This window comes from Microcaecilia unicolor, chromosome 2 (assembly GCF_901765095.1).
Source record: "Microcaecilia unicolor chromosome 2, aMicUni1.1, whole genome shotgun sequence".
Lineage (NCBI taxonomy): Eukaryota > Metazoa > Chordata > Amphibia > Gymnophiona > Siphonopidae > Microcaecilia > Microcaecilia unicolor.
The window spans coordinates 211,701,543-211,724,736 of NC_044032.1; the positions used below are offsets into that span (position 1 = coordinate 211,701,543).

At 46.6% G+C, this 23,194-nt stretch overlaps 1 protein-coding gene across 1 annotated transcript in view; it reads right to left on the reverse strand.

Annotated features, from left to right (window-relative positions):
- Positions 1 to 7,784: 7,784 nt before the first annotated feature.
- The window catches only part of LOC115463300 (fructose-1,6-bisphosphatase isozyme 2), a 92,207-nt gene continuing 76,797 nt past the window's right edge, over positions 7,785 to 23,194 (reverse strand). The window contains exon 7 of the mRNA XM_030193690.1: positions 7,785 to 8,507. Coding sequence (XP_030049550.1) covers positions 8,313 to 8,507 — 195 coding nt within the window. The 3' untranslated portion in view covers positions 7,785 to 8,312. The remainder of the gene's footprint in view (positions 8,508 to 23,194) is intronic.

Sequence of the window (23,194 nt, forward strand, 5' to 3'; positions counted from 1 at the left end):
TCAATCAGCAGCACAGCTCTAGCGAGGTGCAGTGAACCGCCTCTGCCTGTTAAATAAGCGGATCGCCTTGTCGGGCCTTCTCTCACTGTGTCCCACCCTCCTCTGATGTAACTTCCTATTTCCGCGAGGGCGGGACACAGTGAGAGAAGGCCCGACAAGGCGATCCGCTTATTTTACAGGCAGAGGCGGTTCACTGCACGCTAGAGATGCGCCACCGATTCAGCAATGTTTAAACTGCAGCGGGTTGGGGGGCTGTTGAAGGAGCTGACTGCGGTGCCAGCAGCCTTTCGGCCTGGCGCAGCGGGAGCACAGCACCCCCCCTTTCTTACACCCGGGGCGCCGCCAATTCAGCGATTTTTAAACTGCAGCCAGTCAGGTGGCAGAGAGAAGGGGGCTGTCGAGGGTGATGACGGTAGGCAGGTGGGGACTGGGTCGGGGGATGGGCTCAGATGGGTAAAGGGGACTGGGTTGGGGGGTTCAAATGGGAGAAGGGGACTGGGTTGGGGGGCTCAGATGGGAGACGGGGACTGGGTCGGGGGGGACTCAGATGACAGAAGGGGGCTGGAGCTGGTACTGGGGTCTGAGAAGGGGGCAGGAGGGAGAATGAGGCCATGCCTGGGACAGGGGCAGGTGGGAGAATGGGTCTGGGGCTGAAAAGGAGGGCAGGTGAGAGAATGGGGCTGGAGCTGAAAAGGGGGGGGCCTAATGCAAGGCAGGTGGATTAAGGGGCCTGGAACCGAGGGCTGAAAAGAAGAGTAGTTGGGATAAGGGGGCTAGTACTGGAACTGGGGGCTGAAAATGGGCAGGGGATGAAACTGTGGGGACTGGGGGCTGAAAAGGGGACAGGGAGAAGTGGCTGGGGATGAAGCTTGAGACTGGTGGGAGAAAAGTGCTGGGGCTGAAACTGGGGACTGGTGGGATAGTGGGGGCTGGAACTGGGGGCTGAAAAGGAGGGGGCAGGTGGGAGACATGGGCTGGGGCTGGAACTAGGGACAGGTGGAATAATGGGGCTGGAACTTGGGGCTGAAAAGAGGGGGCAGAGAGAGAGAGAGAGGGGACAGATCCTGGATGGAAGGGGGAGATAGAGGGAGGGTAGACCCTGGATGGATGGGAGAGGGAGGGCAAATGGTGGATGGAAGGGGCAGAGAGAAAGGGCTGGCAGTGGATGGAAAGGGGAGAGAGAGAGGGCAGACAGGGGCAGATGGTGGATGGAAGTGGCAGAGATAGAGGGTAGACGCTGGATGGAAGGGAGAGAGAGGGCAGATAGTGGTTGGAAGGGGCAGACGGAGAGAGAGGGCAGATGGTAGATGGAGGAGATAGGGGAGAGAGGGCAGACAGTGGATGGCAGGGGCAGCGAGAGAGAGAAGGTAGACACTTGTCAGTAGGGAGAGAGCGAAGACAAATACTGGATTGAAGGGAGACAGTGAGACGAAGATGAGGAAAGCAGAAACCAGAGACAACAAACTGTAAATAAAATATATATTTTTTCTTTTTTTGCTTTAGGATAAAGTAGTATTGTAGCTGTGTTAATAAATGTTTTTATAAATAGAACATGGAAATAAGGTAATCTTTTTATTGGACTAATTTTAATACATTTTGACCAACTTTCGGAGAACAAAACCCCCTTCCTCATGTCAGGATAGGATACTGTAACACAGTATACTGTATTGACCTGAGGAAGGAGGTTTTGGCCTCTGAAAGCTAAATGTATTAGTCCAATAAAATGGTATTATTTTATTTTCTATATTTGTTTTATTTCTATTTGTTAATTTGTAAAGTAGTGATTGGTATTTGTTAGTTTTTTCAAATTTACATTTGCTATCTTTATATTTTGCACAGTACTAGGGGACATTTTCTGTTTCTGTGGTGTTGCATTGTATGCAGAATCTGGCATCTTGGGGGTTCAGTTTAATTTTTGTTTAAATAGAAAGTTTATGATTACTTATTCTATAGTGGATTAGGGTGTGTGTGAAAAAGACAGGGCTTTAGTTGACATTGACTGTGCAGGATTGACGATCTGTACTATTCTATCTGGTTTCATTTTACAACAGGTGAATTGATGTTCTAGTGCTCACTGTAATGTGTAAGATGCTTTCCTTTTCCTTGTGTGACTCATAGAAATTACTGCTTATGGTATGGTAGAATTTTTCCATAGGTCCCGAGTGTTTTGTATTCTTGGTATGCCTAGTACAGGATTTTGGAGGGGGGTGTTAAAAAAATGACCGGCCCCGGGTGTCAATCTTATCATGAAAGTACTCAGCCATAGTCTGGGAAGATAGTAAAGGAGGGGCTGGAGATGAAGGCACTTTAAGGAGAGAGTTCAGCCTGGCAAAGAGATGTCCAGGGTTTGAGCCAAGAGAGTTTGTCATGTGACCTGCTTCCAGTCTGCTCTTTCAAGTGAAAGAGCAGACTGGAATTAGGTTAGCAAGAATTTGAAATGTGTGAAGTCAGCATGGGCATGGAATTTCAGTCACAAAGGTCAGCAAATTGGGAACAGGAACATAGGTAGTGGATTCTAGAGGTCAGCCAAGGCTGGGGTTTGGAATGCCTTACAGAAGGAGGGGGGTGGGAGGAGCAAGAGTATCCAGAGCACAGGAGAGAATTATGTTATAGGAAGAGACAGCTTCATTGACAGACTTGGATAACATAGTGGTTGAGAAGAAGAATAAACACTGGTGGAGAGAGTACAAGAGTCAATAGAAGGCGGGGATAGTGCTGGGCAGACTTATAGGGTCTGTGCCAGAACCGGTGGTGGGAGGCGGGGCTGGTGGTTGGGAGGCGGGGATAGTGCTGGGCAGACTTACACGGTCTGTGCCCTGAAAAGGGCAGGTACAAATCAAGGTAAGGTATACACAAAAAGTAGCACATATGAGTTTATCTTGTTGGGCAGACTGGTTGGACCATGCAGGTCTTTTTTTGCCATCATCTACTATGTTAAGATTCCTAAATGTATAGATGGAGATTGGATGGGACTGGGGGAGGATGTTTAAGTGTGAAAGTTATCAAGTGATGGTCAGAGAGAGGAAGAACTGAGGTGCAGAAACTGAGCAGTTGGAAAAGAAGACAATATCAAGACAGTGGCCATTCTGGTGGATGGGGGTAGTGGAGCACAACTGAAGATTGAAGAAGGATGTTAAAGCAAGAAACCCAGAGGCATAAGAGTCAGAGGGATCATTAGCATGAATGTTAGTTAGCATGGTGTGATCATGTCTTCTGAACGAGTTAACTTGTACGCTCAACTCGTTCTGCATTCAACACCCAATAACGTGCACATGTACACCGTGGTAACTGCGTGGCTGAACTCAAAATAACTTTCTGCATTGGCCCTAAGCAAGAAGCAGCATATTCAGCTAGTTCCCCTAAGCCTGTAGGAGAATGTGGGGGTGCATGCTGCAGCCGGCACACAGTAGCTCAGCCCTTGCAAAATGTAGGAAACACTGGCTACAAGGGCTGAGCTGTCTAGACAATGAAGATAGAAAAAAAATATTAGCACTTGGTTTGGCGATGTGAATATGCCATCGTTGGGAATCAGATATCTTTGTATTTTGCAGAGTGCAGGAGGAAATGCATCTCTATGTATATTTCTCTGGTGCTATACTGCATGCAAAGTCCAGCTGTTTGGGGTTTCCAGTTCAGCCTTTGCATATTTCTATTTCTAATAAGTAGTTATTTATTCTATAGTTGGTAAGGCGATATCCATATTTTGTATATGTGACCAAGGTGAAGTATTGTGTGAATATGCAATTACTGTGTATTTGTAGCAGTCCGTCTTGTTCACATTTCCTAATAAGAGGTGTGTTATAAGGATTGGTGTAATTTTTGCAATGCTGCCTTTTCATAAACTGTGTGTCTGGTTGCAGGAGGCATAACTATTGTGGAAGTGGATCCCTCAATGGTCACCCCACCACTTAAGGATAGTCCTGCATGAGTATTGGCACTAGGTGCATGAAACACAGGCAGCTGCCTAGGGTGCTAAATTCCGAAAGCACCAAATACTTGGGTTTTATAGGAGCCTGATCACTTGCTTCAGGACTATGCTATGATCTCAGGTGGACACCAATATTTTAAATCCAGTGATAGTTTTGCTGTAATTCTTTATCTGAATCTCAGAATCTTGGAGCGGAGTCATGAGACACTCTGCATACCAAAGGCAGGCTAGGGCTAGGCTGTCTCATTCCCAGCCAGAGGGGATGTTTGTTCCTTACCTTTTGTGAGAACAATCTTCTAAAATTAAAAAAAAAACCCAGTTTATTTATATCTTTTTTCTACTTTTGTTTGATAGAGAAAGTAAGCAAGGATCTTGTCCTGTACCTAAGGTAGCTTTCATTTAGTCTTACTTCTGCAACTCTTGCCATTAAAAGAAGACACCCAGCAATTACAGAATAAAGCACTCGGTATTGTAAACAGAAATCTCTGTTATTTGACCCTACTAATCTACAGATCAGGGCGGACTGACCATTCAGGCAACCAGGCAGTACCCAAGGTCCCAGAGGCTCTGTCGGCCGCTGTCACACATTACAACCCCCCCCCCCCCCCCCCCCCCCCGTCCTACCTTGAAGGGCGCACATGATCTAGTGGCCACAGCAGCTTTGGGCAAAATAGCAGTGGGCTGGGAAGAGTGGGGTTATTTCCTACCCCCAAAGAAGCCATTAGACTATCAGGACCCTTCAAGGTAGGACTGAGAAGGGCCCACTGAGGCTCAGGAGACTGTGGTGTATGGGAGGAGGGTGGCAGCATGGTGGTGGAGGGTGTCGGCACAGCAGTGGGGGAGTGGCAGGCAGTGGCCGGGGGGGGGGGCCCAGGTCACTCTCACTGCCCAGGGACCCAGGTCATTGTCAGTCCAGCTCTGCTATGGATGAGCTCTAAGCTCTAACCGAAGTTTGGAGTAAAGGACATGTGTGTAATGAATAGTAACATACATAGTAGATGACGGCAGAGAAAGACCTGTATGGTTCATCCAGTCTGCCCAACAAGATAAATAGTGTTTTGTTTGCTATGCTATGGAGTCATCAGTGTTTCTGAGGTGTGCCTTCTCTGTGATCATCCTACTACAGCTGAGAGGAATAGACTGTTATTATTCTTTCTGATGTCATCTGAAAGCATCTTCCACCAGTATTTGTTAAGAAAATAGTTATACACTGGATTTTACTTGTTGTTACTTTTTCTAAGTTCTTCAGTAAGATATGATCGTCTTTGGATTTTACCCTATCCTTTTTTCACTGTTATTCACCCTGAGCCTCAATTTGGTTCAGATTAGATTAGCTCATATTCAACATACAGCTTATTATTAAGGTGCAAACTGGAAACATTTTCAGTTATGTGAATGGAGTGTATGTATAAGAAAAATAAATTCAAAAAGTAAGAATAGATCCTTCTAATTGAAGAGGAAATGCACTCTGTTATAAAGTTACCCTTCAAGAAGTCCCCCTGGAGAGAGGAGGAGGCAGAGAATCATCTTGGGCATTCCTTATCTTTGAGGTCAAGGCCTATGAATAGCAATCATGTTACTAAGCACTCCAGGCACCCTAATAAGTCCTTAACAGCTTAATGAATGGCTGTTTTTTGTCTTTCCTTAGACAAACAGAGCCCCAGGACTTCTAAGAAGAAAACACTTCCCTCATAAGTCACAAGATGAACAGCACTGAAACACCTGGCAGAAACACCACACCCTGAAGCACAACCTCTGGCAAAACACACACACACTCACTAATGGTCTCTGGCCTCAAAACAAGCCCAAAGGTCATAGGAACCAACTTTTCAAAATGATTGGAGGTGCTGAATTTTTTTTTTTTATAGGTGGTGCATTCCCCCCTCCTCCTCTCCCCTCTCCCTCTCCTCCTCCCCCTCTCTCTCCCCCTCCCTCTCCTCCTCCCCCCTCAGAGTTCCATGCCCCCCTCCCTCTCTCTCCTCCCAGTTCCAGGCCCCCTCCCTCACTCCCTCCCTCTCCTCTGAGTTCCAGGCCCCCTCTCCTCCGAGTTCCAGGCCCCCTCCCTCACTCACTCCATCTCCTCCAAGCTCCAGGCCCCCCTCTCTCTCCTCTGTTCCAGGCCCCTCTCTCTCCTCCGAGTTCCAGGCCCCCTCTCTCTCTCCTCCGAGTTCCAGGCCCCCCTCTCACTCTCTCTTCCGAGTTCCAGGCCCCCCTCCCTCCCTCTCCTCTGAGTTCCAGGCCCCTCTCCCTCCCTCTCCTCTGAGTTCCAGGCCCCTTCCCTCTCCTCTGAGTTCCAGGCCCCCTCCCTCCCTCTCCTCCAAGTGCTAGCCCGACCTGTGCTGCCCGCCTTCTTCTCCCAGTCCTCCGCCTGCCTCTCGCCTTCCTGCGTGCCGCCCAGAATTTAAAAGTTCTTACCTCTGGGTCCGGCAGCAACAGTGAAAGGTGAGCAGAATTGGCGCTTCAGCCTGCCTTCCCTTCTCTCTCAGCTCTGCCTCTGGTCCCGGAAGGCAGACAAAAATGGAGAGGAGGGACTGTCTTTGGTAACAAAAATAACAGGAAGCTGCTCTTTTTCTTCTCTTCTCTTATATTGTATTAGAGATTGTTTCCACCTGTTTCCCAAATCTATTGGTTACCAGAACACAAATATTCTTTGAAACATTTAGGGGTTCTTTTACTAAGCTCTGCAACTTAAAAGAGCTTACTGTGGGACACCCTTGGCTACCACACCTCTCTACTGTAGTAAGTTCCAAATTTTCATGCACTACCCGCATGCTAAAAAATATATATATATTTGATGATATGGGTGAGGAGGCGTGTTTTTTTGGGGGGGGCGGAGAGTAGGCATTTCTGAGCTAATCAATTAGCGCATCTACATTACTGCGCACTAACCCCCCTGCATACTAAGTTGCGCTAGCAGCTGCTGTGTGCTAATGCTGACACATTTGAATGTGCTGTGTCAGCATTGCTGCACGACTTAGTAAACAAGGGGGGGGGGTGTAACTGATTAGCGCATGGCCTTTAATACAAAAAATAGAAAATCAGCCATTTTACTTCTGTGGTAAAAAATGGCCTTAGCGTGTGGGGAAAACCCACATAAGGGTGTGTTAAGGCCACTTTCTACCACAACTCAGTGAAAAGACCCCTAAGTGTTATTTCTTTAGGAGCTGAAGTCAAAGGGATTTTATATATGGCTTGTTAGAACAAGAAAAAAAACACAAAAAAAATAACTCTTTCCTTCTGTTATCATACAGCAAGTAGACACAAGTTATACACGGATGCATTATCGTGGCATTATTATTATTAGCATTTGTATAGGGCTACCAGACGCACGCAGCGCTGAACACCTGACACAGAGAGACAGTCCCTGCTCAATAGAGCTTACAATCTAAAAATGATACATCTTAGGGGGTTGTGGATAATGTGAGCAATGTACATTTGCTCATGCCACAAAGTCTTGCGATGTTTGTGATGGGACAGTAATATATGGGGTTAGTAGCACCTCCGTAAATAACATTATGATGAAATTTCACATAGGGTTATGGGGTGTCTGTGGTAAAAGGAAACAAGCGTCAAGAAAGGAGATCCTCAATCGGAAGGTAGTTCAGAGCTAGTTATATGCTGGATGACTTAATCTGTGGCTTCCACCAGTGGCGTAGCCAAACAGCCAATTTTGGGTGGGCCTGAGCCCAAATTGGATGGGCACAACATTTTTTTTCTGCCCCTGTCCTACTCCCACATGTCACCCTCTCTCCTACTTCTATGTCCAACATTTTTTCTCTCTCTCTCTCCCTCTCTCTTCTTCTGCATCTCTCCCTCCCATCCAATGTCCAACTTTCTCCCTCACTCCTTACCCCCCTGTGCAGCAACTCTCGAAGAACTTCTGCCTGAAATTCTTCTCCCCGCTGCTGCCTCGGTCCCTGCAGTATTCTTTTTTTTCCGCCCGTCGCCAGCAGCGCTACGATTCACAGAGGCCGCTCCGCTCCCCACTGCAGCGCCCATTCAGCCCTATGAAAACAGGAAGTGCATCAGAGAGGGCTGGATGGACGCTGCAGGGGGGAGCGGAGCGGCCTCTGTGAATCGTAGTGCTGCTGGCGACGGGCGAAAAGAAAGAATGCTGCAGGGACCGATGCAGCAGCGGGGAGAAGAATTTCAGGCAGGCAACACTCCCGGCAGCGATGTTGTTGGGTTGGGGCGGGCCTAGAGCAAAAGTGGATGGGCCTGGGCCCGTCCAGGCCCACCCGTAGCTACGCCCCTGGCTTCCACATCATAGCTGATCAATCAAGGGAAGTCTTCCGTGCATGCCATGCCTTCATATGTATGTGGGAATTGAGTTCATATAGTAATGCATGTGCCTTCTTCTATGTATGCAAAGTACAGATGTGAATTAACTGCTCTTCTGATGTTTCTGAACACAGGCAAGATATTCTTGCACATCATCTGGAGAGCCGAGGATCAGAGGGACCCTCTGGTGAATGGACTCAGGTTTCACATCCAGTACTCTCTGGGTTCCTGTGGTCGCCATCCCGCCAGCCTGCTCAATGATGAACGCCATCGGGTTGCACTCATACAGGAGTCGGAGCTGCGGACATGAAGCAAAGCAACATGTTAGAACAAACAGTAAAAGTGAGAAATGCTGAAATGGCAGAGGAAATACTGATCAGAACCAGTCACTGCTGGGCTTCATCCACATGGACCTTTAGGGGTCAATATTCAAACTCATTTATTGGATGAACTTGAAACCTAAAGAGGTGAAGTCTACAAATGGTGCTGAAAAAAGCGTTATTCTAGAAACTGCATTTAAAGTTAGGCATGGTTTATAGAATAACACCTACGCCTGGGAATCACACCTAACTTTACTGAAACCAGGGGCATAGCCAGACTTCAGTGGGAGAGGGGTCCAGAGCCCAAGGTGAGGGGGCACATTTTTGCCTCCCCCCCCAGCGCTGCCAAACCCCCTGCCATTTTTGACACCCCCGCCCCACCGCCACCGCCACCAACAACAACAACAACTTTGAACCCCCCCCCTGCCGACAACCCTCTTGACCCCCCTCCCACCGCCAACCCTCCCCTGCCGCCGCCACCGTCGGCTACCCTTGCTGCCGGGGGACCCCAACCCCGCCAGCCGAGGTCCTCTTCTTCCAGCGCAAGGCTTCGTTCTGTTTCTGTGAGTCTGACATCCTGTACGTACAACGTGTAGGATGTCAGACTCACAGAAACAGAACAAAGCCTTGCAGATCATCCAGCAACGTGCAACTGCATGTAGAAACAGAACGAAGCCTTGCGCCAGAAGAAGAGGACCTCAGCTGGCGGGGGTTGGGGTCCCTCGCCAGCAAAGGTAGCCAATGGCGGCGGCGGGAGGGGGGGTCGAGAGGGTCATCGGCAGAGGGGTCCAGGGCCAAATCTACGGGAGCCCAGGCCCCCATGGCCCCACATAGCTACGCCACTGACTGAAACATGGTGCAAATCTTCACGCCCAAATCAGACACATATCCTCATCACTCTATAGCTACCCACGTAAATTTTAGAAAAGCCCATTCCACCCATGACCCTCCCATTTCCGTGCCCCCTTTTTGAACTCACGTGTAAAATTTAGCTGCAGATCTTGCGCCTAAATTTACATGTCCATATTTTAATTACATTTAATTAGTGCCAATAATTGCTTGTTAAGCCAATTATTGGTGCTAATTAGCTTGTTATTCAAATAAATTGCACGTACACATTGGGTGTGTGCTCAAATTTGCTCACACAATTTTTAGCGACTTTTATAGGATTCGGGGGAAAATGTCTATTGCACCTGAATATATAATTCACACTGAGCTACTACTGAAAAAGGTGTGATACCGTTAATTGGATAAATGATCTCTTTTAAATTTCTCAGGGTGCTGACTGGTTTAATTTCCTGGTTATGTACAGGAGGGAGGGATGAGAAGTGTGCTGAAGGCACATTTAAAAGATAGCCAGATTGGGCCGATATTTACCGCTATCTGCTTAAATATAACTGGTTAATGTGGGTTTGATAAATAGCAGATCTAGGTTGATCAGTTAAGATATCTGGCTAACTTTAACCAGCTACTTAACCAGATTTTTCTCTAAATGTCAGGTTAAAGTAATCCAAATCTCTTATCTGATTAACTTTAACCTCTTTAAATGAAATATGCATTTCTGTTCTGCCTTTACAAGGAAATATACCATGTTCATACCAGAATGCAATCATCATAAAATCTAATACTATGAAATGTATCATTTAACATGTCATTGTGATATACGTTACATGACTTGGCCTTCCACCAAGGTGACCTACTTTGGATTCTCATAAAATTGAGCAGAGTACAGCTGGGCTAGGTTAGAAATTCTCAGAATGATGGACAAGCAGGTAGTGCAGGGATGAGCAACCCTGGAATGTATGTCACCTGCTGGGTCCGGATCCTTCTCTCTTCTGTGAGCAATTTCAAAACTCTTGAGGTTTTACTATGCAGCTGAGCTGGCCTTTGGGAGTTGGCAGTATGCTGAAGGGAGTATATTTGAAGGTGGAATCGTGCTATTTTGGGGGGATTCTGCTAGGTATGGTGACCTGGATTGGCCACAAGTGTATCATAGCTAATTTTCATCTGGATATCCAAAGACATAATGGAGAAGGAAGTGAATGAGGAATGGGGGAGAGACAGTAGGAGAAAGGTGAACAGGAGTGAGGAAAGAAGAGGAAGAGGAAGAGGAAGAACTGAAAGAGAACACAAGGAAGAAGACAGAAAAGAGGAGAGAAACAGAAGAGAATCAAGAGAAAGTTTTAATAGGAAACAAAGAGAAAGAGACAAAGAAGGAAGGCAGTGGACTGAAACAGAAAAGAAAAAGGAAGAAGGTCATTAGAAAGATGAAGCCTAGAGGTAAAGCTCAGAGAAGACAAAGAATAAACAGAGATAACAAAAATCAATATTCTCCTGTTTTAAAAAAAATGCATAACGGATTCTTTCCAGGTTGTGATATGTTTCAATGAACAAATCTAGGAACGATTCAAAGATTGTAAATATCTGGGACCTCTGCTGTTTGGACAGCTGATAAACTGTTCATCTTTGGAAGTAACGTGGAGGGGCATAATCGAACATCGCCGGCCAAATAGATCGCCAGCGATCTATGTTGGCGGCGGCGCTACAGCTGGTCGGAACCATATTATCGAAAAAGATGGCCGGCCATCTCTTTTTTTCGATAATATGGTTTAGCCCGGCCAAATGCCGTGGAGTTCGCCGGGTTTGAGATGGCTGGGTTTGTTTTTCAGCGATAATGGAAAGTTATGTCGGCCATCTCAAATCCCGGCCAAATTCAAGGCATTTGGCCATGGGAGGAGCCAGCATTTTTAGTGCACTGGCCCCCCTGACATGCCAGGACACCAACCAGCCACCCTAGGGGTCACTGTGGTGGACTTCAGAAAAGCTCCCACGTGCATAGCTCCCTTACTTTGGGAGCTGAGCCCCCCAAACCCACTACCCACAAATGTACTGCACCCACTAAAATTGTTCCAGGGACCTGCATACAGCCTCTAGGACTTATTGCTGCTGTATAACTTTGGCATACCAGTTGACACCTGAAAACTAATCTCTCTGAAAAAGTCCTTTCTTGAAATAAGCACGTTTACTCACAGTTAACTGCAGATCAGAGGTTGTGCCCCACTGGCAAAGAGTCCCCTGATACTAAGATTAGCAGTAGGTCAGAGCTGGCACAATGGTGTACAATGCCCTCTTTCAGCACCATGCAAGGTAAGAACTACGTTCTCTAACGTGGGTAACACAGGAAAGGGATCTAAAAGTGGCTTACAAAAATGGCCACTACCGCATGGACTACAACAGGAAACAAAACAGGGCACACTCTGACCCAGTTAGCAGGGGGGGGGGGGGAAAGCACCATGGGAGTAGAGCCCAGTACCCTACACCCACCACAATGCATTGCTAATGTGACTCTGCAGGGCACCTAACAGAAAAGGTGTCACACTCACCCGAGAGCCACATCGCAACCAGGGAAAGGCTGTCGGAGGATACAACACATTCTGCTGTCATGGAGGTGGGTACGGCATTTGAGGCTGGCATACAGGCTGACAAAAAAGGTTTTTAGTTTTATTTTTTTAGTTTGGAAGGGGATTGGTGACCACTGGGGGAGTATGGGGAGGTCATACCCCATTCCCTCCAGTGGTTGTGAAAATAAAAGGACCAAGTAAAGCCGGCAAAATACTGCTTAACGCCGCTTTTTTTTTTCCATTATCGGCGAAAGCCAGCCATCTGGTAGCCACGCCCATGCCCGCCCATGTCCCGCCTTTGCTAATCTACCGACACGCCCCCTTGAACTTTCGCTGGCGAAGCGACGGAAAAGCGGCGATGCAGTCAAAAATGCTGCTTTTGATTATACCAATTTCGCCGCTTTTAAAAAATCGCCGGCCATCTCCCGATTTGTGTCGGAAGATGGCCAGCGATCACTTTTGATTATAAGCTGGATAGTAATATAGTAGATGACGGCAGAAAAAGACCTGCACGGTCCACCCAGTCTGCCCAACAAGATAAACTCACATGTGCCATTTTTTGTGTATACCTTACCTTGATTTGTACCTGTCTTTTTCAGGGCACAGACCGTATAAGTCTGCCCAGCACTATCCCCGCCTCTCAACCACCAGCCCCGCCTCCCACCACCGGCTCTGGCACAGACCGTATAAGTCTGCCCAGCACTATCCCCACCTACCAACCACCAGCCCTGCCTCCCACCACCGGCTAAGCTTCTGGGGATCTCTTCCTTCTGAGCAGGATTCCTTTATGTTTATCCCACGCATGTTTGAATTCTGTTACCGTTTTCCTCTCCACCACCTCCGCGGGAGGGCATTCCAAGCATCCACCACTCTCTCCAATATAGCACATGCCATAGCATTAGCAACAACAGAATGCTGATACATCTCATATATTAATCATGTACCGGTCAATATTCAGCCACTGTGGGCAGAATTAGGCTCAGTTATTCGGTACCGGCCCGTGTACAGGCACTGGCATTAAATGTCTGGCTATGACCAGACTAGTTCTGGCTGCCGGCATTTATGCAGGTCCTGGCTGCCGAGTCCCCGCCACCACCACCACACATATAACAGTTTCCCATTCTTGAAGTCCCCATACAGACTTGTAGCCCCCCCCCCCCCCCGGGACTACCTTACCATACTTGGTGGTCTAGGGTGGCCACTTCCAGGTAGGAATGGAGGAGTGGCCTAGTGGTTAGTGCAGTGGACTTTGATCCTGGGGTTTGATTCCCACTGCAGCTCCTTGTGACTCTGGGCAATTTGCTTAACTATCCATTGCCCCCAGGTACAAATAAGTTGTATATACTATATAAACCACTTTGGTGTAACATAGTAACATAGTAGATGACGGCAGAAAAAGACCTGCACGGTCCATCCAGTCTGCCCAACAAGGTAAACTCACATGTGTTACTTTTTGTGTATACCTTACCTTGATTTGTACCTGTCCTTTTCAGGGCACAGACCGTATAAGTCTGCCCAGCACTATCCCCGCCTCCCAACCACCAGCCCCGCCTCCCACCACCGGTTCTGGCACAGACCGTATAAGTCTGCCCAGCACTATCCCCACCTCCCAACCACCAGTCCCGCCTCCCACCACCGGCTCTGGCACAGACCGTATAAGTCTGCTCAGCACCATCCCCACCTCCCAACCATCAGCCCCGTGTCCCACCACCAGTTCTGGCACAGACCGTATAAGTCTGCCCAGCACTATCCCCCCAAACTACAGAAAGGCAGTATATCAAGTCCCATTTCCCCTTCCAGTCTCTCCTGCCCATTCTGGTAGTCTCACTTAAACCATGATGAGTATTGACCCCATAATTTTTAAAACAGTTTAGAACAATGAACCTATGGATACTACAGGATCTAAGACTTAAGTCGGTGAGTAATTTATAATTGGGTGGTGCAAAATGCCAAAGAGATGCAAGAATATTCACCTCTATTTGTCTGCAGTTTTTATGACTGTGAGCTGGTAAAACTATTGGAGATCTCTGCCCATTTGTATCTTACTCTCTTACCTTTCTATATGTTCCGTCTTTGCTTATATCCTTCACTGTCAATTAAAATGTTCTATTATGTATTGTGTTGACATTGTAAGTAGTATACCGTGCCATACTTTGTATTGTCATTTGAATATTTTTACTGCTGTAATTGTCTATTGCTCACGTTTGATTTATTCTTACTGTACACCACCTTGAGTGAATTCCTTCAAAAAGGCGGTAAATAAATCCTAATAAATAAAATAAATAAATAAATAAATAAAATAATATGTAAACCACTTTGGTTTACACCTTATGCCTGGAATAGACTTCCTGAGCCATTACGTCAAGCTCCATCCCTAGCCGCCTTCAAAACCGGGCTAAAGGCCTACCTGTTTGATGCTGCTTTTAATTCCTAACTTATCACCTGCTCATAACCTTATCTTGTCTTTCTCTCTTCAATAGTCCCTTTTCCCTATGTGTCCTATCTGTCTGTCCTACCCTTATCCTTTGTTTGTCCTGTCTGTCTGTCCTGAATTAGATTGTAAGCTCTTTTGAGCAGGGACTGTCTTTTTCTTCATGTTCAATTGTGAAGCGATGCGTACGACTGGTAGCGCTATAGAAATGATTAGTAGTAGTAGTAGTGGTTGTACCACGGAAAGGCAATATATCAAGAATGTTATAAACAAAAAGAAAATAGTGAAAAAACAGATCTATGCAGTTCCCATCCTATCCTACTGGCTTTTTCAAGGACAATAGAGATTCGGGGTTAAACATTCAGTGCCAGTAGCAGAAATGGAAGAGGCATGTCAGCTTTTGTTCTTGTTCACACACACAGTGAATTTCCTAATAATGCACCATAGTAAAAATCATATTCCCAACATTCCCAAACTTCATAAAGAAATACTAATGATATACTTGCATCCATATGACTTCTGTAAGACCTTGTTGTAATTGTGAGTAATGTTTTCTGTTTTACAATTACATAGAGACTTGATGGCAGATAAGGGCCAAATGGCCCATCCAGTCTGCTCATCCTCAGTAACCACTAACTCCTCCTTTCCTAAGAGATCCCACATGCTTTCTTAAATTCAGACACAGTCCTTGTCTCCACGAACTTCACCGGGAGGCCATTCCATGTATCCACCACCCTTTCGATAAGATCTCTTTTAATGGCATCATTCTTTTTATGGAAACAAAAATCATGCCAGATCAACTGAAATGCATTCTTTTTGTACTCAACACAATACAATGGCATCTGCGATGCATATTTCCCAAAGCTAAACATTCCAGATAATTTGATTTGTCTCTCTCTCTCTTCCTTTTTCTCCGGTTGGATGTTGTATTAGTGGTTTTGCTTTACTATTTAATAATGGTGTTCCTTTCTTTTATGTTCTATTTTATTGTAAACCACCCTGTGATATGCTCAGGAAGGGCAGTATATGAACATTTTACTATACCATAAACCATAAACCATAAATTCAAAATAAAATATTTTTTCTACCTTTGTTGTCTAGACATTTTATTTTTCCATTACATTAGTCTCAGTTTCTTTTTTTTCTGCTTTCATGCCTGACTGATTCTCTTTCCAGTGGCTGCTATCCATTTGTCTTTTCTCCTTTCTTGTCTCCTCCTGTCTCATTCCATTCCCTCACTACACCTGTCTCTGACATATCGATCGTTTCCTTTTAGCTCTTTCTTGGCTTTTTGTCTTTTCTACCTCACTGTCCACTCAACCCTCTTTCTATCCTATTTTCCACTCTTCTCCTTCTGTTACTCTTTCTCCTATTCCCTTTCTGTTTTCATCTACTCAGGGCCACCGAGGAGGGGGCGTGACAAAATTTCCCTGGGTCCGGCCTCCAAGGGGGGGCAAGGTTCTGGCAAGGTTTTGAGGGAGCAGAGCCTTCTTCCTTCCTGCCTGCTTGCTTCTGGGTCTGTCTCTCTCCTGCTCTTGTGTGCCAGGACCCAGGTGATTGCATTAACCTGATAAACTGGGTCCTGGCACACAGCAGCAGAAGACAACAGACCAAAGGAGGAGCAGACACAGGAAGCACTATAGGGTGGGGGCCCGAATGTGTGGGAGGGGCGCGCAGTGTGGTGGTGGCCCAGCTGGTCTCATGTGGGCCCTGCATCTACTCACCATTACCACATTTCTACACTCTGTACCTACTATCCTCCTCTCACTCATTTTCCAGCCTCTCTATTCTATCTTCCCTTCCTCTCCCTCCCTCCCTCCAATCTTGTAACCCAGCATCTCCTACCTCTTTCTTCCCACTCTTGTAGCCTGACATTTCCCTGTCCCTTCACCTCCATCCTCCACCCCTCCCAGTATCTTCCTGTCCCACTCCTCACTCCTGCCCCCCCCCCCAAAGGTCCAGCATTTCTCCTCTCTCCCTTGGTCCAACATCTCTCCCTTTTTCTTTCCACCTGACCTTCTCCCTCCCCACGATCCAGCATCTCTCCCTCTCTCCCCACATCCTCCCACGTGTCCAGCCACCTCTGGGTCTAACATCTCTCTCTTTCTTCCCTCTTGTCCAGCATCTCTTCATCCCTCCCCTCTACCCCCTGGGTCCAATATCTCTCCTTCTCTCTTTCCTCCCTCCCTCCATCCAGTTGTTCAGCATATCTTTCTTCATCCCCTCCACCTCTAGGTCTGTTATCTCTCCCTCTACTCCACTCCCCCTCCAGTGGTCTGGCATCTCCCTCTCTTTCTCAAACCCTCTCCCTAACCAGTCTACTTTACAACATATCTTTCTTCACAGGTGGTGGCAGCAGTAGCAGCGATTCTGATATTTTTTTTATGGACAGCCCTGGAGCTTTCCCTCTGTTGTGTACTGCCCCAGTGGAAACAGGAAGCTATGTCAGAGGGAGTTGGACACAGCAGAGGATACGTTATGGGGCTAGACAGGCAGCATATCAAATCATCAACTCTGCCTATGACCTCTGTAAAGAAAGATACATTTTATGGTAATCCAGGGAAAGAGAGGGAGAAAAATGTTGGCTGGAGGTGGGAGGGTGGGAAGGGGAAGAGATGCAGGACCACAAAGGTTTCCTGTAGCTGTGAGGCCAAGGAAGGCAGTTGCCCTGTTTGTCCCTCCCCCAACACCGTGCTGTCCCTGTGTGAACCCAAAGTAGTACATTAAGATTCAACATGTTATAGCAGAAATATAGAACACCTTATTCCTCACTGCCTTGTCTGATTCCATATTCCTTTCTCAAATTCTTTGTTGTGTAATCATGGTTACTTGCTGCCTGAGGAAAAAAAATAGACTCATTCCTCCCCCAACTCCACTGCCTGACTTTTCAGGAATGAGACTGTAAAACAAATGCCAAAATAAGGAGCTTCTTTTTGCTGAGTGATAAGAGGAAAAGCTGGTTCAGGAAGCTCAGAGGGAAGAGAACACTACAGGAACACACTCAGCATTCCTTCTGTCTATGATAAAATGTAAAAAGTGCTCAAAAGTCACTGCAAGAATCTATAAAAAGAACTTTTATGCAAATGATTAACTGTTAAAATAGGGCAATAAAGAAAGTCTTTCAAACTAAAAAAATATATATAAAATGCAATGACAAACAGAACAGTAAAATGTATGAACAAATAGTTCAGCATTTTAAAGGCTTTACCAAGTACTTGTGACACAGTTGGAAACAGGATATTGAGTTTGAGGGACCTTTGATCTGATCCAATGTAGTAGTTGCTGTTCTAACAACAACAGAGAAACACAATGAGGACAGCTTTCTGAGGAATTTGCCTGGGGGCCCCTGGATAAATTGTGGCTAAAAGCATACTGGATAACAGCACATGTACTGTTTGCTGTTGGAAAAAGTGGGCAGATTGGACTGGGGCAGCAAAGACAAAGCCAGTACTTTTTTTTTTTACCAGTAGTCCCCACTAGCCCAGATTTTGAAAGGGAAATGCTGTGGGGAGTTGCCCTGGGGAAATGAGCATACATGTCCATCTGCAAGCTCCCCACCTGGTTTAAATACTGCCCCGAATGAGGGCTGCCTGGAAACTCACTCGTTTCTCTTTTATTTAGTTATCTATTAGTTTTATATACAGAACAATTGGAAGAGCAACAGCCTTTGAAGTACTGTGAGGCTGCCTGTAAAGGTTGCGGCAGCCATTTTAGGGAGACAGCTGCAATGGGCAGGAACAAATGGGCTTCACTTCTGCCCACTTACTACTACTACTACTTAACATTTCTAGAGCGCTACTAGGGTTAGCGTTAGGCAGCGCTGTACAGTTTAACAAAGAAGGACAGTCCCTGCTCAAAGGAGCTTACAATCTAAAGGACGAAATGTCAAGTTGGGGTAGTCTAGATTTCCTCAAGGAGGTATAATGTTTATGTGCCGAAGGCGACATCGAAGAGGTGGGCTTTGAGTAAGGATTTGAAGATGGGCAGGGAGGGGGCTCGACCTATGGGCTCAGGGAGTTTATTCCAAGCATAGGGTGAGGCGAGGCAGAAAGGGCGGAGCCTGGAGTTGGCGGTGGTGGAGAAGGGTACTGAGAGGAGGGATTTGACCTGTGAGCGGAGGTTTCGGGTAGGAATGTAAGGGGAGATGAGGGTAGAGAGGTAATGAGTCCACTTCCCACTGGACCAACAGGGAAGAGGGGCAGATAAGCCCACAACCATGGGGGAGGGGGTTTGCAGTTCTGGGGAAGCTGGGGGAGGAAAGGGATCCAGCAGGGGGGGTCTGCTTTACTTCCGATGGGGTGGGAGGGGGAGTAGACATCAGAAAGCAGTAGATCCTCTTCTGCAGGTCTCGGATATTCAATGCCGGTGGCTGGACACGGCCTGACATTGAATATCTGGGGCTATTTCTGCCTGTGGGTGGTCTGCATTTTGAAAAATCCTGACCACTGTGGGCTGAATATTGAATTGTTCATTTCCACATTTGAAGGGTAGTTTTTAAAGGGTGCATCCAGTTTAAGAAGGCAAGTAGTTAAAACAGTTTTATGTAGGGTCTGATTAGTTTGCTGTTTTTTATTTTTATGGGTTTTTTTTTAATGTAAACCACCTAGAGATAGGCAGAGTAATTTTAAAATAAAAATTAAATAACTAAATAAATTAGGTGCCTACTTAATACACTATTTTATAAAGCTGCACAGGTGCTTATGGGGCTCATTTTTGAAAGAGAAAAATGTTTAACAAGTGGCAAAAAGCAGCATTTGGACATTTTGCTTGTTAAAACGTTCAAATTGCTATTATCAAAACCTATTTTGCAGATATGTATCTATGCATTTCGTCTGCAGTGCATCCAAACCACAAGGGGACATGTCAGGGGTCGGATTAGGGCATTCCTAACACTTGGATGTTTTTCTGCCATAATGGAACAAAACCAAAACGTCCAGGACTAAAACTAAGACATTTTGAGCTAGTCCTGTTTTAATAACGACTAAGCCACAAAAAAGTGCCCTAAGTGACCAGATGACTACTGAAGGAATAAAGGAATGCCCCCCTTGCTCCCCCAGTGGTCACTGACCCCCTCCCACCCCCAAAGATGTGAATGAAACAGTACATTCCAGCCTCTATGACAGCTTCAGATGTTATGGCCAGTCCTATTCGAGAAGCAAGCAGGTCCCTGGTTGGTGCAGTGCACTGTGAAGAAGGGGACCCAGGCCCATAATCCACTCTGTTACAGTGGCGTACCAAGCGGAGGCGGTCCGCCCCGGGTGCACGCCGCTGGGGGGGTGTCACGCGCCTGTCCGCTACGTTCGTTCTGTGCTCCCTCTGCCCCGGAACAGGAAACGAACGAAGCGGACAGGCGCGCAGCACCCCCCCCCAGCGGCATGCACCCTGGGGGGGGGGGTTCTTTCGCCAGGGGTGTCCTTTCGCCGGGGGGGGTGTCACGCTGCACCTGAGGGGGGGCGCTGCACCCAGGGGGGGCGCATCAGTGATCTGCCCCGGGTGTCAGCCCCCCTAGAAACGCCACTGCTCTGTTACATTTTTGATGAAAAGTGAGTCCCCCCCAAAACCTACCAAAAACCTTATGCCTGCATGTGTCACCTATATGTGGTTACAATAGGTGTTTGGTGGGTTTTAGAGAGCTCCCTATATAATATAAGGGGGGTGATGGTGAGATGTGTACCTGGAACCTTTTAGGTGAAGTCCACTGCAGTGTCTCCTTGGATGCCCCACTGCTCTGCTGGGATGTCTCGCACAAAAATGACTTTATAAGATTACTATTTAAAGGCTCATTTTGCACAGGATATTGAAGGAAGACTTGAGATGACCTGGTCAGGGTGGGGAAAGCCTCTGAATTAAAGGTGTTCTCCTTTTAAAACAGCAATCAGAGGAGAGACCATTATTAAATGGACTTGGGGAAAATCCACTATTTCTGGGAAAAGCAGTATAAAATGTTTTGTACATTTTTGGGATCTTGCCAGGTATCTGTGATGACCTGGATTGGCCACTGTTGGAAACAGGATGCTGGGCTCGATGGACCTTTGGTCTTTCCCAGTATGTCAATACTTATGTACTTATGAGATGAGGAGATAGGGTTTGAGTATTTGCTGCCACGGGGAGGGTCTCAAAGCTGATAAAGCTGAGCTCTGAGAAACAATAACAGACGCTAATGTGTTATTTAACCAGCAGGTCACAGCTGGATGTTTGTTGATACTTTGGAACCACAGTGGGCAGGGTGCAGGAACACAGGAGCTGAATAACATTTCTGGCATTCCTATACCTTTCTAAACATGCCAGGAAGATGCAGGTGGTCTCCTCTGACTAAACTGCAGTATTGTCCTCAAGGGACTTTCTCAGGGATACATTTCACATTAGTCTGAAGGGATGTCACCTCACATGCTTTTTCACCACTCTTTAATTTAATGGAAAATGTGCCAGGTAGAAACCACAGCTTACACCTCCCATCTTCTATTGACCCATGACACAAATATATTTGTTGTTTTTTTTTAATTATTATTTTGATGTATTTCTATATCAATAAAAAAATGTTCCTGTACTGAAATTCAAAGAAAAGGGAAAGGAGACTTGATATAGAGCCTTTCTGTGGCTTTTGCAACTACAGTCAAAGTGGTTTACATAATATATCCAGGTATTTATTTGTACCTGGAGTAATGGAGGGTTAGGTGACTTGCCCAGAGTCACAGGGAGCTGTGGTGGGAATTGAACCCAGCTCTGCAGGATTAAAATCTGCATACTAACCACTAGGCTACGCCTCCACACCAAGAGTGTGATATCAAGTATATAACCCAAATTAGGAAAACTTAAATCAAGTGCCTTTCTTCAAAACAGTCCACTGTATAAGACAGGAGCAAAGCATTATGCCAAGAAATATAACAATGAAAAAAACAACCATCCAAAGAGAAAAACAGGAGGAACCTGCTGAGCTGGTACTATCTGAGCATTATCTAAAATGTGATTTCTAAACTGAACTTTCTGTGAACTTTCTTCAGGGATTCCGCATGACTAATGATCATTCCTGTCCTGACTGATGCCATGCCGGCTCTGCTGACAAAATAGCTGCGGATCCCAGCAGCCATTTTGAGATTGGAGCTGACATGGGTAGGAGCACTGCGGATCCTTCCGAATCCCGCCCATCTTAGCTTCAATTTCAAAATGGATGCCAGAACCTCCAGCAGCAGTCTTATGAAACTGCAGTGGGAGGTCCAGGGAGTCATTTTGTCAGTGGAGCCGGCATAAGCAAGAGTGACTGCTCCCTGTAGGGTAAAGGGAATTGGATTTGATCAGGGCCGCCGAGAGTGGGGGACAGGGGGGACAAAATTCCCCGGGCCTCCAGGGGGGCCCGGCGCCGTAGTCCCACCCCGCCCTCCGTCATCAGGACCTCACACCTCCTGGGGCCCTGCGGCGCTTCCTGGTGCTCCCTTCCTCGTTGCAACACTCTCAGCTTCATTTTTTCCAGCTGCCCTGCATTTAAAAAGTTGCAGCGGCGGCAAAAACGCAGGCTCGCCTCTTCTTTAAGCCCTTCCCCTTCTCTTTCAGCATGCACTGATGCAATTTTCGGGTTCCGTGAAGGCGGCACAGTGCACGCTGAGAGAGAAGGGGAAGGGCTTAAAGAAGAGGCGAGCCTGCGTTTTTGCCGCCGCTGCAACTTTTTAAATGCAGGGCGGCTGGCCAGGAAGGAAGGAAAGGCTGTCCCTCGTTGTCTTCATTTGTGGGTAGCATTTTTATTTATTCTCACTTATATTTTCAAACGTGCCGGCTTGTGCAGCATAGGAATGTACACATAGGAAGTATAATAACGGAATAACTTTTCGTAGTAATTTGTCATTTGGAGGGGCTGTTTATAGGGACTCCCTAGCACGTGTTGTTTTTGTGCAGACATTTTTTTTTCTCCTGGTAAAGGGTCACTAAAACAGACATCATTTATGAGAATCAGGTGCTCAACACTTAGAGTTTTTATCTGCTTATTTATTTACTTATTTATGACACTTATGTGCTGGAAACCTGAGGGCACAGCTGGGGCTGGGAACTGAAACTCGGGGGAGGGGGTGAAAAGGGGGGTAAGTTGGGGCAAGTCACTGGACATGGAGGGGAAGGGAGGGAGGACAGGGAGCAAAGGAGAATCATTGGGGATGAGTAGGGAGGGCAGGGGAGGGAGGAGAGTTGCGATGGATGGAGGGGAGGGTAGGAGAAATGCTGGACATGGAAGTGAGGGAAGACAGGAAGGAGATGCACATGCACATGCACAGGAGGGGAGAGGAGAAATTCTGGATATGGATGGAGGAGAGGGGAGAGTTGAAATGCTGGATATGGATGCAGGGGAGGGAAGAGAGGATATGAGATGAACATGGATGGAGGGGAGGAGAGAGAGAGGAAGGAGATGCATCCTGACGGAGATGAGGGAAAGGGAAAAGAGGAGAAAAACTGCACATGGCTGGAGAAAATAGGCAAAAGCTGGATCCACTCTATACCTCTTCCAGTCAAGTCCGCGGAGGACCCAGCTTTTACCTATGGATGTAGGGCAAGAAAGGAAGAAAGTAAAGAAATAAATGGAAAGGAAACTCTGGAAGTGGAGTTTAGGGAGCAGATAGAGAGCAACAGAATCAGAGACTGGGACCAACATGATCTGAAATACAGTCACAAGACAACAAAGGTAGAAAAAAAATCATTTTATTTTCATTTTAGTGTTTGGAATATGTCCAATTTGAGAATTTATATCTGCTGTCTTATTTTGCAATGTATAGCAATGTTCTGTTTTTCTGGTATTGTGCTGCATGCAGAATCTGTATGCTAATTTGGTTTCTGTCATTTTGGGTATACTAGG